At 53.3% G+C, this 20,366-nt stretch overlaps 1 protein-coding gene across 7 annotated transcripts in view; it reads left to right on the plus strand.

Moving 5' to 3' along the window:
* The window catches only part of ZMYM3 (zinc finger MYM-type containing 3), a 202,837-nt gene that overhangs the window by 112,834 nt on the left and 69,637 nt on the right, over nt 1-20,366 (plus strand). For all 7 annotated transcript variants that reach the window (XM_075323963.1, XM_075323961.1, XM_075323960.1 and 4 more), the window contains exons 13-14: nt 89-263; nt 1,666-1,724. In XM_075323963.1, the coding sequence (XP_075180078.1) occupies nt 89-263; nt 1,666-1,724 (234 nt within the window). The remainder of the gene's footprint in view (nt 1-88; nt 264-1,665; nt 1,725-20,366) is intronic.

Raw genomic sequence — 20,366 nt, forward strand, 5'->3', positions numbered from 1 at the left:
TTTATCTAGATTTCACTCCTCTTCTTTCTTGAGTTAATAATTGAGATTTAGCTCATAAATGACGTGATGCGTTATTTTTTTTCTATAGGCAGCACGTTGTCACGCCTGCAAGCGTCAGGGCAAATTAGTAGAAACTATTCACTGGCGCGGAGAAATAAAGCATTTCTGCAATCAGCAATGTCTGCTACGTTTCTACAACCAACAAAACCAGCCTAATCTGGACACGCAGAAAGGGCCGGAGAGCCTGCTCCACAGTAAGAAAGGTATGTGGCCAGCGAACAGCCCCGATGGCATGTGTTCACCCGACGGTCATAGGTCAGTGCAGGGCTGCAGTATCTGGTTTTATTCATTACCACTATGGCTTGAAAGAAACAGGAAGAGCAGATGTCTTAAATATGACAGTCCACCAAACAAATGTTAAAAAAAAAAAAAAGTGTAGTGCAAATGTGTCACCGGGTCTTTGCCACTAAATTCGATAGCTGCATAACATACTGGGAGAGACCCTGATTCTAGTGATGTCACTTACTGGTCTGCTTGCTGTAGTATTGATAAACATTTATCAGCAGGAGATTATCACTAGTGAACTAGTAAACCTGGTGCCAGGTAGTCCTCCATTGTCATCACCTGTTTAAATCCGTCCCACCACTGATTGGCATCTTTCCGCCAATGCACAGGGTATACAGAAAGCTGAAAATCAGTGGTGTGGGGGGGTTATACAGAGCTCAGCATTCAGAGAACTGGTAGATCTGCAGCAGATAAGACATTGCTTTTTATCAAAACTGTAGCAAACAGCTCAGTAAGTGATGAATCCCTGAAATCCGGGTCTCTGCCCCTACATTATGCTGCTCTCAGATGGGAGAGCAAAAACCCTGTGACAGATTCTCCTCAAGGGATAATAAATAGTAATACTAATAATTTCTTCTGTAAATACAATTATTGTTAAATACATGATACACATTAGATGGCTGCCTGGTGAAGGCTTGACCAGGGGGCAGCGTTCTCTCCTGACGACTCCATACAGAGGTACGCTCGGCCGAGCGTTCCTGTGTTCTCTGAGACAGCAGATTACCTCAGCGCCAAGCAAAAGGACGGGCAGTGGAGCTCTCCTACTTCAGGAATGTTCTCTCCTCTGACATCATTTGTCCTCATCCACATTAATGGACCAATGGATGCTGATGAAAGCTACTTTCCACCACAGGTGTGCGGTGACATGTCATTCCGCCAGGTCACAAGATACTCATTGGGGTGGTCCCACTAGTCGGAGCAGTTTACATAGCGGCCATTCTTGGTCATATATGCACATGTATAGTCTGTCCTGCAGCCAAACTACTGAATAATGTTTAATGACACCTTAAAAATATGGTGAATAGAGCCGGGGAGAACGATGCACTCTACTTCCCCTAACTGGCAGCTTATGTGGTCTCTATACAGACCCCTTACAGACCACCCTGGCTTTACACAGAATGGTCAATGCTGGGTCACATAGACTGATGATTTTTAACCACAAGGGAACTGATTGCTATGAAACTATTACCTCCCCCCAATCACTCTATCATACAGTATATACTGTCATTGTATCACATGTAACCCCTCTTAAACGTACCACTGCATAGAAAGCAAGCTTTTGTTGTTGCGTTAACTGACATTTTATTTTTATCTCACCAGGTCAGAACGCGGGATCCAAACCCCCAACAACTACACAGCCAAAAACTGACACTAACACAGTGAGTATAAAACACCACAGTGTGTGACATGGAGACAAAGAGCTTGATGGTAACAGCTGACAAGCACTAGTGTCAGGCCAAAGGTATTAATACTCTGAGCTGCACTTTCATTAACCATTTCCTAACCGCTAATGGTAAAAATACGTCGGCACTTGTTGAGCTGCCACAATCTGTGCTAACCATCATTCCAGCCATTAAACCCCTTATATGTTGCCAGACATCTATATGGTTGACTGACCAGGGGGCTCCAGCAGCATAGCTGTGTGATTATGGGGTGCCGATCATTGCCATGGCAGCCAGAGATCAAACAATGGGCTTTGGGTTTGCCATCTAAGGAGGTCTTTTAGCCTCTGCTAGAAGCTGCAATATCAGTGGGGAAAAGAAAAAGAAAAAGAACTCCGGCACTCATAGAACCCCAATAAGAGAAACAAGGAATGGATATTCTTATAGATTCTTTATTCAGTGAAATAGGTGTAAAACAGTCCGTAAACAGTGATGATAATTCCCTGTGAATTAACCCACATTCTGTGTTAATCCATTTGGTGAGCACCTTGCCATATTTTTGTGTTGTTTTTTTTTTGTTTTTTATTTGATATACCAATAATCTCTTTGAAAAAACTGGTAACATGCTTTTCTTCATTTATTCTCATTCTCTGTTACAAGTTTTGTCAATATAGCTGAGTGTGATTTCAACTAAATTGTACGTTCCATTTTTTTCACAGTGTGATGACATTATGAATTATCATGTGATATGAATCATGTGGTTTTTTTTCTTTATATCTGTAAAACTGATTGTTATTTATGTATGATTTATATCCAGATGGTCCAATTTTGATAAAGGCCTGGGGCCGAAACATCAAAAACTGTTTACGGACTGTTATACACCTATTTCACTGAATAAAGAATCTATAAGAATATCCATTCCATGTTTTTCTTATTGGGGTTCTATGAGTGCCAGAGTTCTTTTTTCATTTTTGTTCTTATTTTCTCCTGAGCACCTATTTGGGGATGCGGGGTCTCTGCAAAAAAATTAAGCATATCAGGGGAAGACTGACAGTTGTAGTAAAGTGCAATACAGAAGTATTCAATGATCAGAGAAAAATAACCAACTTCTGCAGTGAAAAAAAAAAATCACCTTTTGTTATTTTGAACTGTACTGTAAACCAGTATATTTATGGTGGCTCAGTGGTTAGCACCATTGTTCTGCAGCCACATCTTCAAAGAATTTGTATGTTCTCCCTGTGTTTGTGTGTCGCCCTGGGCAAGCCAGGGGACACAGGTCACACACCACCACACCCTACATCCCAGGTAGGAACATCTAATTAAGCTAACCAAAAATCCTTGTTGCCTTCCTCCAGAGACTGATGATTCACACCAGGGGGTGGGCCAGGCGGTTGGCTCCGCCCACCAAGGAGTTCACAGTTCTGGAGGCGGGAGAAACCAGGCAGTCAGCTCAGGGACGAGCTTGAGAAAACAACAAAGTCTAGTCAGGGAGGAGGAAGTGGAAGGAGTGGAGGAGTAGCCCAGACAAGGCTAAAGTAAACAGCTAAGTGAGAGTGAAGGAAGAAAAGTAGTAAAGGAGGAAAGCAAGAGTGGTGACAGAACAGAAAGAGTGTGCAAAAGCCTGAAGTAGTCCAGCTGTGTGCAGGACAGGTCAGCAAGGTCAGCAACGGCGGTGACTGTCTGGAGGGGGACCGTTTGGAAGTTCCTGGAAGGACCCCGTAGGCTGTGTGCCCGGTGGTCTGGAGCAGTGTTCCGAAGGACAGTCAGCACCAGGGCAGGGGCCTCTCGGACCCCGGCAAGGCTTGGAGTCGCCATAATTTGCCGACTCCGTCAGTGAAGGGGACGTAGACCCCCCAACAACCAAGTCCCGATTGAAGGCAACAGCGCAGCCAGTGTAGAAGAGACACCGCCACCGCCAAGGCACCAGTTTCTTAGGGCCAGCGCCTGCGGGCAAAGAGTAGAGCTCCCCCGGTCCAGCTTGAAGCCGGGGAGCAGGTTACCGGTGGGGACCCATCGCAACCATCAAGTACACCAAGGTGCAAGGAAGAGGGACATCACCGTCACCTACCGGGAGAGCAAGTGCAGCCGTCCGTGGGACCGTCTATCCAGCCGTTTGGTTTACCGTACAAACTGTGTCCACGTCTCAGGCTGAGTGAGTACCACAGTGCCGCAAGGCACCGCGCTGCCCCCGCGTCCCTGCGCCCACCGGGCCCTGCACCTCCCAAACCATCACCGGGCCCCGGGATCACCAACCCCTACCCACGGAGGGGCAACGCAACACCTAGCTGCTCCGCATCACCATCCCCGGGATCCTCATATTGAGCAGCGGTGGTTAAATCCCCACAACCGTGGGTGGTGTCACGGACAATAAACAATTCCCACACCCAACAACCCCCTTTCACTCACGGGCGAGGAGTGCCGCTCGAGAAACCCCCGGGATCCGGCCCACCGCTCGAGCCACCACTGAGCAGCAGCCGCCGGACCCGAGCAGAAGGGGTGAGCGTAGTGTGCTGACACCCTCCTCCCCGCCCGCGACAACTTGGCGTCACGAACAGGATCTTACCGCTCTGCCGTCTGGTAGAGGTGCGCCTTGTTACCGCCGGAGATATCCGGCAGAAAAATTTCAGAAGCCGCCATCTTTGGAGCGAAAAGTTCCCGCTCGAGCGTCTTCTCGAGTAGTAGAGGCGCGAAGGCCAAAACCCCGCCCCGAGAGAGGAGGGGCCGAAAAGAGCTAAGGGGGACGCGATGGCGGCTGGACACATGTAGCTGCAGCTATAAAAGCAGGGACGCCAGGACTCTGCACACATACCGTTCCTGGAAAGAGAAGCCATCATGTGGATGCCGTCCCGCGACACCGTAGCCCCCGCGCCTGGAACCGCGGCGTAGGTGGAGATCCGAACCGCGCAGCTCTACCAAAGGCTGCAGGTCAGGATGCAGCTCCTCATGGAGGAGTGGGAGGCCGACATGGCGGATGTTATAGCCACCGTGCGGAGACGCGAGGAGGAGGCGGAGAAAGGGAGGGTGAGTAACCCACGTCCAGATGCCCTTGAAGGGCCGGTCATCGCGGCTGTGGGGCCCGGTCCAAGCCCTCTCCCCCCGCTGCCTCCCTCGCCACCCGTCCCGGAGGCCGTGACCCCGCCACTAGGCCTGCTACCACCGCAACCGGTAGCAGTACCCAGCGTCCCCGCCCAGGCGGGCCGACCTGTAGCTGGAGCCCGCGGCACACTGGAGGTGTTACCGTGGAAGACGCCGAAAGTGGAACCGGAGGCATCCCCTGAAAACGCCCCCGAGCCGGAGCCGATGACCCGCTCCGAGCCGAAGGCCCAGCAGCGGAAAGCCCCTATGCCCATCCCCCACACCTCGGCTGAGGTAGCGCCGGGTTGTTGTTGCAAGGCAGCGCCCAAGGCCAAGACACCGCGGGACATGCCGCCCAGATTCCTGACAGTGGGCAACGTCCAGGATGTCCCGCGGGGCCCGACCCGTGCGCCGGCGCTGGCGGCAGCGCCGTACTGGGATAGGGAGCCGGTACCGCTGGGCCTGGAGATCGCCGAGAGGGAGCGGAAGAAGGCCGAACTGGTGGCCAGAGCGATCCGGGAGAAAGAGAACCTCCGGCAAGCAACGTTCCGTGTCCAGGGTCCGTTGTACGAGGGGCAGGTGAGGCGGTTTGATGTCCGCCGGGGCTACGGGTTCATTTACGAGCCGGGCCCTGAGGCCGAGGTATTTGTAGCCCGACGGGATGTGAATGCCCACCTGCCTGAAGAGCATCCCGGCCGCAACCTGATGCCGGGCGATATCGTGCAATACACCCGGCACTGTGGGGAGCGGGGGTGGTTTGCGCTGGACGCTAAATTGAGGGGCAGCCCAGAGGCCCGAGCAAGCGCCGCGCCCCCTCCCTTGGAAGGAGCACTGGAGCCTGAAAGTCCGGAGTAGGGCAGCGGATGCCCGTAGCACCGTCCCCGTTGGGACCACCAGAGTGTTTGTTGTTTGAAAAGTTGAAAGAATGATAAAAAAATGATAATTACCGAAGTTTTACCTGATTTGCTTTGTGATTGAACCGGCTGGAGCCGGCACCGTTGTCCCCGTGGGGACCGTTTAAAGTTTTGCATGGAGGACTTTCCATGGACAAGCCCGTGAACTTGCAGGGCAACCACAAACGTTAGTGGCTTGTAAATATGTTGTTTACCGTTACCGTTTCCGCAATGCCGCCTCCGGAGAGGCAGGTTGGAGGGAGGGCCCTGAGCAGAGCAGGCTGGGGCCCAGCCATCAAAGGAACCGGTGGCTACCCTCTGGAGGGAAGGACAGATCCCGCTCGGGTACCGTGCGCTGGACTGTGGGTCAAGGGGTGCTGCCTGGGCTTTAGGGGCAGGATCAGGGCCAGGTTGCTTGAGTGGGAGAGAGCGGAAACCGTAACCGTAAACCGTTATGCAACGTTTAAGAAATGTGCCTCCCGTCTTGGGAAGAGTTACTAAAAATGTAAATATGTTATTATTATTATTATGTTATCTTTTACAGAAAAATAAAACCGGTGTTGGACGGCAGCCCGCGGACGGTCTGCATTTTGCTAAGGGGGAATGTGTCGCCCTGGGCAAGCCAGGGGACACAGGTCACACACCACCACACCCTACATCCCAGGTAGGAACATCTAAGCTAACCAAAAATCCTTGTTGCCTTCCTCCAGAGACTGATGATTCACACCAGGGGGTGGGCCAGGCGGTTGGCTCCGCCCACCAAGGAGTTCACAGTTCTGGAGGCGGGAGAAACCAGGCAGTCAGCTCAGGGACGAGCTTGAGAAAACAACAAAGTCTAGTCAGGGAGGAGGAAGTGGAAGGAGTGGAGGAGTAGCCCAGACAAGGCTAAAGTAAACAGCTAAGTGAGAGTGAAGGAAGAAAAGTGGTAAAGGAGGAAAGCAAGAGTGGTGACAGAACAGAAAGAGTGTTCAAAAGCCTGAAGTAGTCCAGCTGTGTGCAGGACAGGTCAGCAAGGTCAGCAACGGCGGTGACTGTCTGGAGGGGGACCGTTTGGAAGTTCCTGGAAGGACCCCGTAGGCTGTGTGCCCGGTGGTCTGGAGCAGTGTTCCGAAGGACAGTCAGCACCAGGGCAGGGGCCTCTCGGACCCCGGCAAGGCTTGGAGTCGCCATAATTTGCCGAATCCGTCAGTGAAGGGGACGTAGACCCCCCAACAACCAAGTCCCGATTGAAGGCAACAGCCCAGCCAGTGTAGAAGAGACACCGCCACCGCCAAGGCACCAGTTTCTTAGGGCCAGCGCCTGCGGGCAAAGAGTAGAGCTCCCCCGGTCCAGCTTGAAGCCGGGGAGCGGGTTACCGGTGGGGACCCATCGCAACCATCAAGTACACCAAGGTGCAAGGAAGAAGGGACATCACCGTCACCTACCGGGAGAGCAAGTGCAGCCGTCCGTGGGACCGTCTATCCAGCCGTTTGGTTTACCGTACAAACTGTGTCCACGTCTCAGGCTGAGTGAGTACCACAGTGCCGCAAGGCACCGCGCTGCCCCCGCGTCCCTGCGCCCACCGGGCCCTGCACCTCCCAAACCATCACCGGGCCCCGGGATCACCAACCCCTACCCACGGAGGGGCAACGCAACACCTAGCTGCTCCGCATCACCATCCCCGGGATCCCCATATTGAGCAGCGGTGGTGAAATCACAACCGTGGGTGGCGTCACGGACAATAAACAATTCCCACACCCAACAACCCCCTTTCACTCACTGGCGAGGAGTGCCGCTCGAGAAACCCCCGGGATCCGGCCCACCGCTCGAGCCACCACTGAGCAGCAGCCGCCGGACCCGAGCAGAAGGGGTGAGTGTAGTGTGCTGACACCCTCCTCCCCGCCCGTGACATTTGCGTGGGTTTCCTCTAGATATTCTTCTCTGATATAATGATAGGAAATTTAGATTGTGAGCCCCAATGGGGAAAATTATAAATTGTATGTGTAAAGTGCTGAAGAATATGATGGCCCTGTGTAACTAAGAAAATCCCAAATATATCCTGAAGAGTGAACCACATCTGCCAGAACTTAAAAATGCAATAAAAATTCATTTAAAAAAAAAAAATCATATGCCAAAAGTGGGACCAGTGAAAGCTACATCTTGTCCTGCGAAAATTAAGCCCTCACACAACACAGAATGTCACAGAATGTTAAATCTGTGGCTGCGAATATTGCAGCAGAAAAGCGGATGGTTTTGTCACAAATAGTATTTGTTCTTTAAATGGAATAAAATAAGGACATAAACTTGGTATCGCTTTAATCTGGGAGACACACAATTGTTATTGCTTCATTTGTCCCACAATTGTAAAGCGTAAAATTTTAAATGTCAAAAACAACCGAATTACTGGGTTGTGTTTTTGTGTTTGTGTTTTTTGTTTTTTTGCATAGAGACGTAATAAAACTTAGTTTTCTCTGACGCCTCATTGGGGGACACAGGACCATGGGTGTTATGCTGCTTATCCATAGGAGGACACTAAGTAGATGCAAAAGACATTAGCTCCTCCTTTGCAGTATACACCCCCTGGCCGAGCCAGGCAACCTCAGTTTTAGCTTAGTGTCTGTAGGAGGCACATCTCTTCAAGGTTTTTTATTTTTAGAGGGCGACGGTTTCCCCTAGGGACCGCTCTCCCAACACCATCAACAGGCGGGAACGCGGAGTGTCACCTCCATGTACCCCCTCCTGCGACGCTGGATCCTGGGCTGCATCTCACTGGACGACGGTTCTCACAGGCACCGATTTTCCAGAGCCCAGGGCAGATGAAAACTTCCTCAGTCCCTCTTGCAGGCTCTGAGTTGATACACACTCTGCACCGGTGTGACCGGGCACAGCAGGCTGACTGTCATCTCCACTAGCCTGGACTGAGGCAGTGCCAAGGTGAGATCCTCCCTGACTGGTTGCTGGCTATGCAATACCCCTGTTTACAGAGACCCCTGCAGAAACAATCCACCGGTGGCGGGGGAGAGCTCCCAGGGCTCAGAGTTCACCTGCAGCTGCACTGAACTCACAATCTTTATTCCCAGGGTCACCATAGCTGTGTGCTGGTTGGTCCCCTTCCCGCCGTTTTATTTATATTTTCAACTGACTCCCTTCTCGGAGCTCTTTTTAGCGATAAGCCCCGCCCCTCGGGTTAGCGATAAGCCCCGCCCCTCGGGTTAGCGATAAGCCCCGCCCCTCGGGTTAGCGATAAGCCCCGCCCCTCGGGGTAGCGATAAGCCCCGCCCCTCGGGTTAGCGATAAGCCCCGCCCCTTGGGTTAGCGATAAGCCCCGCCCCTCGGGCCCACGATAAACCCCGCCCCTCGGGCCCACGATAAACCCCGCCCCTCGGGCCCACGATAAACCCCGCCCCTCGGGCCCACAATAAGCCCCGCCCCCTCAGGAAAGCGCGCGAAGATCTCAGTATGTTCCTCAGAGTGGGCTTCCTCCTTGCTGCAGCAACAAGGAACACCGGGTCATCGGCTGACTTGGGTGAGATACACTCCTTGCTTCCCATACTCTGCTTCACTTGTGGCTCTGCAGATTATTGCTCCCTCTCGCTTGCATACTCCCTGGACAGGAACATGCTTAATTCAAAGGGTGCTAAGAATTCTAAGGCTCACAGTCTATTATTCAGCCTGCACTACCTGCCACGCTGAGCTACCACGAAAACACACCTCTTCTTTCTGTGAGTCCTGTACCCCTGTAGCCCCCCAAGAACCCCCCGCCACCACCGCTGCAACCGCTACCAGCCCAGAGCCTAGGGCTCCCAGCCCACTGGAATGGGCACAGTTTCTGTCCCAATCCATGGAAAAACTTTCCAAGAACCTGGTGCTGGCTGTGCAATGTTGTCCTCTACACCCTTCTGGGCCCTTGGACGGAACGTAGCCTGATGACCCCTCTATAGAGGGTCCTTCTGAGGAAATCCGGGCCCATGCTTCACCGGTTGCAGGGATCAGAAAAAGGGCACACGGCCAGGTGTCTCCGGTACTCTCTCATGGCCCCCATGGCTCTCCCTCGAGGGTACACAGATTAGGTTCTCCCCAACTTTCCACGGCTTCTGAGGAGCCGGAGGAGGGGGAATGCTGTTTGTACCAGGATGATTCCTTGGTTTCAACCTCCCCAGATGATCAAGCTGCGATAGACTCCCTTATTGCAGCAATCAACCAAACTTTGCATGTGGAGGATCCCCCATCCACTACTACTGACCATGTGGTCTCCTTTAAGAGGGCAAAGAAACCTCAAAGTTTTTGCTGATTACCCAGAGTTTCAAGATATCCTCACAAAGCAAAGGGAGAAACCTGACAGGCGCTTTGGTAACTGTAAACTCATGGAGTCCCGGTACCCCTTTGGCTTAGCTGCCCCTAAGGGCTGGGCCGATCCACCCTCGGTCGACACCCCCCCCGGTCTCCCGCCTTGCTGCAAAGACTCTCCTGTCTTTACCCGATGGCTCCTCCATCAAGGACCAGACAGACAGACAGGTGGAGCAGCTCGCTCGCTCTGCCTTTGAGGCCGCGGGTTCCTCCCTCTCGCCTTCATTTGCCTCTGTGTGGGTCGCAAAGGCGATCACGGTCTGGGCAGAATCTCTTAACATTTCGCTTGAGGAATCCCAGGTTCCTCATACCCTCACAGATGTAACAGCTCAAATTGCCGCCGCGGCGGAGTACCTCATGCAGGCCTCCCTTAACGCTGCTACCTGCGCAGCATTTGCCGCCTCAAATACCATAGCCATCCGTAGAGCCCTCTGGCTCCGACAATGGCGAGCGGACTCTGCCTCCAAGAAGTCTCACAGGCCTCCCTTATTTTCCAGACCGATTGTTTGGCGAACGTCTGGACAAGCTTATTTCTGACGCCACGGGAGGAAAGAGTACCTCCCTCCCCCAGCTGAAACCCAGGACGACTTTTACCAGACGTCCACAGTCCTCGTTCCGCTCCTTTCGGAACTCATTTGGTTGGTTGACATCCCGCTCTGCCCCCGCCCCTAGCCGCGGGCTACGCAGGGACCGACCTTCTCAACCCTTCCCGAAGCCCACCTAGTCATGACAGCCTAGACAGAAACAGCTCAAGACTAGGGAGTCTCGTCCTCAACGATTCCCCCCCTCCTGACTCCTTCAGCTACCCGGAAGACAACACTCATTGTCGGGGGTCGACTGCGTTTCTTTCGGCACATCTGGGCTGCCGCCTCAGACAACAAATGGGTGCGAGACCTTGTGTCTTCCGGTTACCATATAGAATTCCGGACCCGACCCCCGGGTCGGTTCTTTCTCTCAAACCCCCCAAAGACTCCAAAACAACGTAAAGCCTTCTTCTCAGCAATCTACTCGCTCCAAACAGCAGGGGTGATAATACCTCTCCCGGACGACTAGAGATTCAGGGGCTTTTATTCCAACCTCTTTGTGGTCCCCAAAAAGGATGGGTCAGTTCGACCCATCCTGGACCTCAAACACCTGAACAAACGTGCACGTACGGAGATTCAGAATGGAGTCCCTAAGGTCCATTATTACGTCCATGGTCGAAGGGGAATTCCTCGCTGTGAGGCAAACCCTGGGATATGAAGATGAATTATGACTTCCAGTCATAATCGCTCTCATCACTCCATGGCAGTACCCCCTCCCTTCTTGTTCTCAGATGTCCAGCATCTGTGAAGGTGTCACATCCTAGCAACACATCCCATGGCCATCTCCTGTGATATGGAGATTAGGTGATGTGGGAACAATGGACACAGGATGACTCCCTGCCGTGACCCTGTAGTAGGGGCTGCTATCTAGTTAGCAAGCTTGGAAGTATCCAGACAGGACGACTCCAGTAAAAAATGGTTCATATCTCGCAAGCCATATTTCCGATAAATATGGCAACCATAAAAATGGTGTCTCCGCATGCGGACGATGCTGGCACACCCTTTTTATGGGAGCAGGACCTGGGGAAATACCCCAGGCGTGATATCAGCCAATGGGGAACTAGTAGACAAGTCATGAGTCCTCTCGTTCTGTAGCTAAATTCATAGCTGTCACAATGAGAGCGTTGGCGTCCGCCTACGACGCTCCCAGGCAAAGTTATGGCCCATATTCCATGTGTGGGTATTGTCCATAACTCCAGCCAGGGGTGGAGCAGTGCTCCCTCTGAGGTCACTAAGGTAGGAGGGGACCTGGATTTGCCCAGGTTGATAACCCTACTTCGGCCATTTTCCAGTGTTCTTTTGCTCGGGGGCCTGGTTGGGAAAGACCTGTGAGGGAGTTCCTGGAAACCTGGTCTACAGCGCCCCCCTGTGGCCAGACGCACAAGGTAACTGCTGGAACTGTGTATGCCTGTTTGTAACCCATGCTTTGATTGTAACTGTACTCTGACATATGTATATTCTGTAGATTCCCTATTGTATATATTGTAGTTTCTAGTGTGGCTTTAGGCCGATTAAATTATATAATTAATCTTGGGCTGTTCTGTTATCTCGATCTTGAATCCCACGTCTGTGTGTTCGGCTAATAGTTACCGTGAAGCGGTTGGTGGCAGCGAGTTGTGCCAAGGATTATTGTGGGGAGGCCAGTGAGATTCGGGGAGGTTTTATATATTCCGCCCGCGGAGGTCGGGGGAATATATACCCTACTCTCACCGGGGACCCTTCAATAATCGGCATAAGTAGTATAGCGGCCTCCTTGCTTATTGTCGGGCAATTCCATAATTGGCCTGACTATAAGAGGGGCGCTAGAGAGCGCGTCACGTGCTCTGTCTGTCGGTCGGGAGGTATAAAGGAGGGGTGACCCCCCACTTGTTACCCCCCGATTGTGACGTACTGGTAGCCAGCGCGGGGGATTTCTGAGTGACCCCCCCCGGTGGTTCGTGACACTCGCCTCCATAGATATCAAAGAGGTGTACCTGCACATACCCATCGCCCCAGCTCACCAAAGGTTCCTCTGCTTCGCGGTTCAGGACTCCCATTTTCAATTCGTAGCCCTGCCCGTCGGCCTTGCCACCACACCAAGGGTCTTCACCAAAGTCATGGCGGCAGCCATGAGTATCCTTCACGCCAGGTGAGTAGTCGTTCTGCCTTACTTGGACGACGACCTCATCAAGGCCCCTTCCTTCCGCGACTGCTCAACCAGCGTGCAGATCACCATAGACACCCTATCCCGCTTAGGGTGGCTACTGAATCTAGACAATTCATCCCCGGTCCCGTCACAATCCATCACCTTCCTGGGCATGTTCCTGGACACCCGCCGGGGCTTGATATCCCTCCCTCAGGACAAGGCGATCGCTCTACAACAAGCGGTACACTGCCTTCTATGTCCTCCGTCTCGCTCCATTCGATTCAGTATGAGGGTACTAGGCAGGATGGTGGCAGCTATGAAGGCAGTGCCCTTTGCTGAGCTGCACCTCCGCCCACTGCAGCTAGCACTTCTTGCTGCCTGGGACAAGAGCCCCTTCTCCCTGGACAAACATCTTCACCTGACGCCTTCAGTCAGGTATGCACTCCGCTGGCGGCTTCGACCCTCATCCCTATCGAAGGGGAGATCTTTTCTCCCAATGAATTGGCTGGTCCTGACCACGGACGCCAGCCTCCTAGGCTGGGGAGCAGTGTACCGGCACCACACTGCTCAAGGACGTTGGACGCCCCAGGAGTCTTCCCTACCCATAAACATCCTGGAAATCCGCGCGATCTTCCTCGCGCTTAGGGCGTTCCGCCCTCTACTAGCGGGTCGTCAGATTTGAGTCCAATCGGACAATGCGACAGCTGTAGCCTATATCAATCGGCAGGGGGGCACCCGCAGCAAGGCAGCTTATCTCGAGGCCCACAGGATCCTCAGCTCGGCCGAATTGACAGGGTCAGTGATATCAGCGGTACACATACCAGGAGTAGAGAACTGAGCGGCAGACTTTCTAAGTTGCCAAGGCCTGGCCGCCGGAGAGTGGTCTCTCCACCCAGAAGTGTTCCTACACATCTGCACTCGCTGGGGTACACCAGACGTGGATCTAATGGCCTCAAGGTTGAACGCAAAGGTACCCGCGTTCATAGCCAGGTCACGCGACCCGCAGTCCATCAGCGCGGACGCTCTAGTATGCTCCTGGCGCCACCTCCGCCTGCCTTACATATTTCCACCTCTGCCCCTGCTGCCATGAGTAATCAGGAAGATCAAGGCAGAGGGAGTCCAGGTGATACTGATGGCACCGGACTTGCCCAGGCGCGCCTGGTACGCCGAATTAGTACAAATGCTCACAGACGTACCGCGGCGCCTTCCAGACATCCCAGACTTGCTGACCCAAGGGCCCATTTCCCATCAGAACTCCAGAGCCCTGAAGCTGACGGCCTGGCCATTGAGACCTGGGTGTTAACAAGAGCTGGACTCTCCCCTGCGGTTATCTCCACCATGATCAGCGCCCGAAAGCCTGCTTCATCCCGTATTTACCACCGTACGTGGAAGACCTTCCTTTCATGGTGCAGGGAAACTAACGTCCAGCCTATGCCTCTGGTGATCCCCAGAATTCTCGACTTTCTGCAGTCAGGCTTGCAAGCGGGGTTGGCTCTCGGCTCCCTTAAGGGGCAGGTCTCCGCGCTCTCAATCTTCTATCAATGCCGCCTAGCTTGCAAACCGCAAATCAAGACTTTCCTCCAGGGCGTTTCCCATCTAGTTCCCCCGTACAAACGGCCGCTGGACCTATTGGACCTCAATCTCGTTCTGGACTGTCTCCAGAGGTCCCCCTTTGAACCTCTTAAGGAATCCTCTCTTGCTCTTCTGTCCTGGAAGGTAACATTCCTGGTGGCGATTACGTCCATCAGACGGGTTTCGGAACTGGCAGCACTCTCCTGCCGCGAGCCTTTTCTGATCTTTCACCAGGACAAGGTGGTTCTGCGCCCCCTTCCGGATTTTCTTCCAAAGGTTCTTTCCTCGTTAAATTTGAACGAGGACATTGTTCTGCCTTCCTTTTGTCCACACCCAGTTCATAGGGTGGAAAGGTCTCTGCATTCGTTAGACCTCGTGAGAGCCCTCTGATATTACGTATCTAGGACAGCTCCCTTTAGGAAAATTGACTCTTTTTTTTTCGTCATTCCTGAGGGGCCTAGGAAGGGACAGGCAGCTTCAATGGCAACTCTGGCTCACTGGATTTGCTTTGCAATCCAGGAGGTCTACCGCTTGCAACTCAAGCCCATTCCTAGTGGGCTGCGGGCTCATTCCACGCGAGCAGTTGGCGCTTCTTGGGCCATTAGGCATCAGGCTTCAGTGGAACAGGTGTGTAAGGCTGCGACCTGGTCTAGCCTACATACTTTTTCAAAGCATTACAGAGTCCATACCCAGGCTTCAGCTGAGGCAAACCTGGGTAGAAAAATTCTGCAAACTGCAGTAGAGCACCTCTCTCAGTAGGCGCTCCGGGCTGTCTGGGACTGGTTCCTAGTCCTTGGGTTGTGTTGTCTTTTTCTTTTATTTTGCCCACCCATGGACTGCTTTAGGACATCCCATGATCCTGTGTCCCCCAATGAGGCGTCAGAGAAAAACGGATTTTTGTGTACTCACCGTAAAATCGTTTTCTCTTAGCCATCATTGGGGGACACAGCACCCACCCTGTTGCCCTGTTGGGCCTTGGTTCTCTCAGTACCTTATTTGGTTATGACTCTTTTTTTTCTCATGTTCCTCCATTGAGATAAGTTTTTACTATTATTATTTCTTCGGCGCTCTATTGGGAGACCCAGACGATTGGGTGTATAGCACTGCCTCCGGAGGCCACACAAAGCAATTACACTAAAAAGTGTAAGGCCCCTCCCCTTCTGGCTATACACCCCCAGTGGGATCACTGGCTCACCAGTTTTCTGCTTTGTGCGAAGGAGGTCAGACATCCACGCATAGCTCCACTGTTTGTAGTCCGCAGTAGCTGCTGGCTCTATCGGATGGAAGAAAAGAGGGCCCATATAGGGCCCCCAGCATGCTCCCTTCTCACCCGCGGTGGTGCTTGTAAGGTTGAGGTACCTATTGCTGGTACAGAGGCTGGAGCCCACATGCTGTTTTCCTTCCACATCCCCTGGAGGGCTCTGTGGAAGTGGGATCTTGCCGGCCCCCAAGCCCTGGGGCCGGGCTCCATCCACAGACCCAGAGAACCTGCTGGATTTGGAGCGGGAGTGCCGTTCAGGGACAAGGCCCTGCAACTTTCAGGTACTCTGTGTCCCCAGCAGGCACGGACACTCTCAAGGCTTGCTGAGCGTTATAGTGCGCCGGGGACAGTAGCGCTGTACGCTGGGGTTAGGTCACTGCAGCTTTGCTGAGTGACGTTACATGTTGGGAACTACTGCGCCGACCGCTCCTGGAGCGGCGGCGCAGCTGCGACTTGTGGTGCGCCGGGGACTTTGCGCCGACCGCGCTTTTACGGCGGCGGCGCTTCTAACTTTAGCCCCCGGCTTCTGCGGCCTAGCGCCGCTTCGTTCCCGCCCCCACCCTGTCAATCAGGGTAGGGGAGAGACGCTGCTCAATTGGCAGCGCCGAGGGCTGGAGCTTTATTTACATGCTCCAGCCCTCTCACTAGGCACAGGGGGAAGCAGACTTCCCGCTCTTCGTCGGTGTACGCCCAGGGCCCGCCCCCCCTCTCCACAAGGACGCCGGCAGCCATTACACATGCGATCTGGCTGGGGAAAGGCAGCAGGCTCTGGGAGACCCAGACTAGAGGGATTTCTGGCGACCACACACCGCTCCTAAGCGGGCGGTAAGCAGCACAGTAGTGCTGGCCCCACTAGTGCCTCAGTGATATATTAGTGTACTTCTTTCTTGGTACCATATATATATATATATATATATATATTTATATAGTGCACTGTAAGGTCGCTTCTTGGCTGGACACCCTGTACTGCTCTGAGGAGGCAGCAACATGTCATCCGCAAAACGCAAGGCTGCCAAGGCACGGGCTGTGTACACTGTTTGTACTGCATGTGGGGCTGATCTACCGGCAGGCTCCAATGACTCACATTGTGTGCAATGTTCAGTCCCAGTGGCACTTCGTCAGCCAGAGCCTATTGTGGTGGTAGCCCAGGCAGAGACGCCTGTGAACCCTGCCCCGGTGACGGGGACAGACTTTGCAGTGTTTGCTGATAAAATGTCTGTGACTATGACAAAAATCCTGGAGACCTTGCAGGCCAGGCCAGTTCCTCAGACCATGGACACTGCTGTGTCTATGCTCTCCGGTCCCCCTCAGTTGGAACTAATCCGTACTTCAAGGGGGTCTCAAGCATCACAAGCTGAAGTCTCTGACTCAGATGACAGTCCCAGGCAGCCTAAGCGAGCTCGCTGGGAAAGACCCTCGACGTCATCACACTGCTCAGGGTCTCAGCGAGAAGAGTCTCTCTGTGATGAGACTGAGGACGGTGATCAGGATTCTAATCCTGAGGCCCCTCTCAATCTGGATGCCCCTGATGGTGACGCCATGGTTAATGACCTTATATCGGCGATTAATAGACTGTTGGATATTTCTCCCCCAGCTCCTTCAGCAGAGGAGGCAGCTGCACAGCAGGAGAAGTTCCATTTCCTGTATCCCAAGCGTAAATTAAGTGCTTTTTTGGACCACTCTGACTTCAGAGAATCAATCCAGAAGCACGACGCTCATCCAGACAAGCGTTTCTCTAAACGTTCTAAGGATACCCGTTATCCTTTTCCCTCTGAAGTGGCCAAACGCTGGACCCAGTGTCCAAAGGTGGATCCCCCAATTTCCAAGCTTGCGGCTAGATCCATAGTCGCAGTAGAGGATGGCGCTTCACTTAAAGATGCCAACGACAGACAGATGGACCTTTGGTTGAAATCTGTCTATGAAGCTATCGGCGCGTCGTTTGCTCCAGCATTCGCGGCCGTGTGGGCACTACAAGCTATTTCAGCTGGTTTAGCACAGGTGGATGCTATCATGCATCCAGCAGTACCGCAGGTGGCGTCCCTAACTTCGCAAATGTCTGCGTTTGCGACCTATGCTATCAATGCTGTCCTAGAATCTACGAGCCGTACCTCTATGGCGGCCGCCAATTCTGTGGTTTTGCGCAGAGCCTTATGGTTAAAGGACTGGAAAGCAGATGCTGGTTCCAAAAAATGCTTAACCAGCTTGCCATTATCTAGAGACAGACTGTTTGGTGAGCCATTGGCTGAAATCATAAAACAGTCCAAGGGTAAGGACTCTTCCTTGCCACAGCCCAGAGCAAGTAAACCTCAACAGAAAAAGTGGCAGTCGAGGTTTCGGTCCTTTCGAGGCTCGGGCAAGGCCCAATTCTCCTCGTCCAAAACGACTCAGAAAGGACAAGGGAGCTCAGATTCCTGGCGGGCTCACTCACGCCCCAGGAAAGCAAATGGAGGAACCGCTTCCAAGGCGGCTACCTCATGACTTTCGGCCTCCTCCCTCCGCATCCTCGGTCGGTGGCAGGCTCTCCCGCTTTTGCGACATTTGGCTGTCACAGGTCAAAGACCGGTGGGTAACAGACATTTTGTCTCGCGGGTACAGAATCGAGTTCAGTTCTCGGCCTCCACTTCGGTTCTTCAGAACCTCCCCACACCCCAACCGAGCAGATGCCCTGCTGCAGGCGGTGGACTCTCTAAGAGCAGAAGGAGTCGTGATCCCTGTCCCCCCTCAGGAACGGGGGCGAGGATTTTACTCCAATCTCTTTGTGGTTCCAAAAAAGGACGGCTCCTTCCGTCCTGTTCTGGACCTAAAACTGCTCAACAAGCATGTGAACGCCAGGCGGTTCCGGATGGAATCCCTCCTCTCAGTCATTGCCTCAATGTCCCAAGGAGATTTCCTAGCATCAATAGACATCAAAGATGCTTATCTCCACGTGCCGATTGCTATGGAGCACCAACGCTTTCTGCGCTTCGTGATAGGAGACGACCATCTTCAGTTCGTGGCTCTGCCATTTGGTCTGGCGACAGCCCCTCGGGTGTTCACCAAGATCATGGCAGCAGTGGTAGCAGTCTTGCACTCTCACGGACACTCTGTGATCCCTTACTTGGATGATCTGCTGGTCAAGGCACCCTCTCAGGAGGCATGCCAACTCAGCCTGAATTTTGCACTGGAGACTCTCCAGGCGTTCGGGTGGATCATCAACTTCCCAAAGTCAAATCTGTCACCGACCCAATCACTAACGTATCTTGGCATGGAGTTTCATACTCTCTCAGCGATAGTGAAGCTTCCGCTGGACAAGCAGCGGTCTCTACAGACTGGGGTGCAGGCTCTCCTTCAAAGTCAGTCGCACTCCTTAAGACGCCTCATGCACTTCCTCGGGAAGATGGTGGCGGCAATAGAGGCGGTTCCGTTTGCGCAGTTTCATCTGCGTCCACTTCAATGGGACATTCTCCGCCAATGGGACGGGAAGTCGACATCCCTGGACAGGAAAGTCTCCCTTTCCCAGACGGCCAAGGACTCTCTGCAGTGGTGGCTCCTTTCCACCTCATTATCACAGGGAAGATCCTTCCTACCACCGTCCTGGGCGGTGGTCACGACAGACGCGAGTCTGTCAGGGTGGGGAGCAGTGTTTCTCCACCACAGGGCTCAGGGTACGTGGACTCAGCAGGAGTCCATCCTTCAGATCAATGTTCTGGAAATCAGAGCAGTGTTTCTTGCCCTACTAGCCTTCCAGCAGTGGCTGGAAGGGAAGCAGATCCGAATTCAATCGGACAACTCCACAGCGGTGGCATACATCAATCACCAAGGGGGGACTCGCAGTCGGCAAGCCTTCCAGGAAGTCCGGCGCATTATGATGTGGGTGGAAGCCACGGCCTCCACCATATCCGCAGTTCACATCCCCGGCGTAGAAAACTGGGAAGCAGACTTCCTCAGTCGCCAGGGCATGGACGCAGGGGAATGGTCCCTTCACCCGGACGTGTTTCAGGAAATCTGTCGCCGATGGGGAAGGCCGGACGTCGACCTAATGGCGTCCCGGCACAACAACAAGGTCCCAACCTTCATGGCACGGTCTCGCGATCAAAGAGCTCTAGCAGCAGACGCCCTAGTGCAAGATTGGTCGCAGTTCCGGCTCCCTTATGTGTTTCCACCTCTGGCACTCTTGCCCAGAGTGCTACGCAAGATCAGATCCGACTGCAGCCGCGTCATACTCGTCGCTCCAGACTGGCCGAGGAGGGCGTGGTATCCGGATCTGTGGCATCTCACGGTCGGCCAACCGTGGGCACTACCAGACCGACCAGACTTACTGTCCCAAGGGCCGTTTTTCCATCGGAATTCTGCGGCCCTCAACCTGACTGCGTGGCCATTGAGTCCTGGATCCTAGCGTCTTCAGGCTTATCCCAAGGGGTCGTTGCCACCATGGGACAGGCTAGGAAGCCCACGTCTGCTAAGATCTACCACAGAACGTGGAGGATATTCTTATCCTGGTGCTCTGCTCAGGGAGTGTCTCCCTGGCCATTTGCATTACCTACCCTTCTTTCTTTCCTGCAATCTGGGTTAGAAAAAGGTTTGTCGCTCGGCTCCCTTAAAGGACAAGTCTCGGCGCTATCCGTCTTTTTTCAGAAGCGTCTAGCACGACTTTCTAAGGTGCGCACGTTCCTACAGGGGGTTTGCCATATCGTTCCCCCGTACAAGCGGCCGTTAGATCCATGGGATCTGAACAGGGTACTAGTTGCCCTCCAGAAGCCGCCCTTCGAGCCTCTGAGGCAGGTTTCACTTTCTAGACTATCACAGAAAGTGGCTTTTCTGGTA

Source organism: Anomaloglossus baeobatrachus, chromosome 9 (genome assembly GCF_048569485.1).
Source record: "Anomaloglossus baeobatrachus isolate aAnoBae1 chromosome 9, aAnoBae1.hap1, whole genome shotgun sequence".
NCBI lineage: Eukaryota > Metazoa > Chordata > Amphibia > Anura > Aromobatidae > Anomaloglossus > Anomaloglossus baeobatrachus.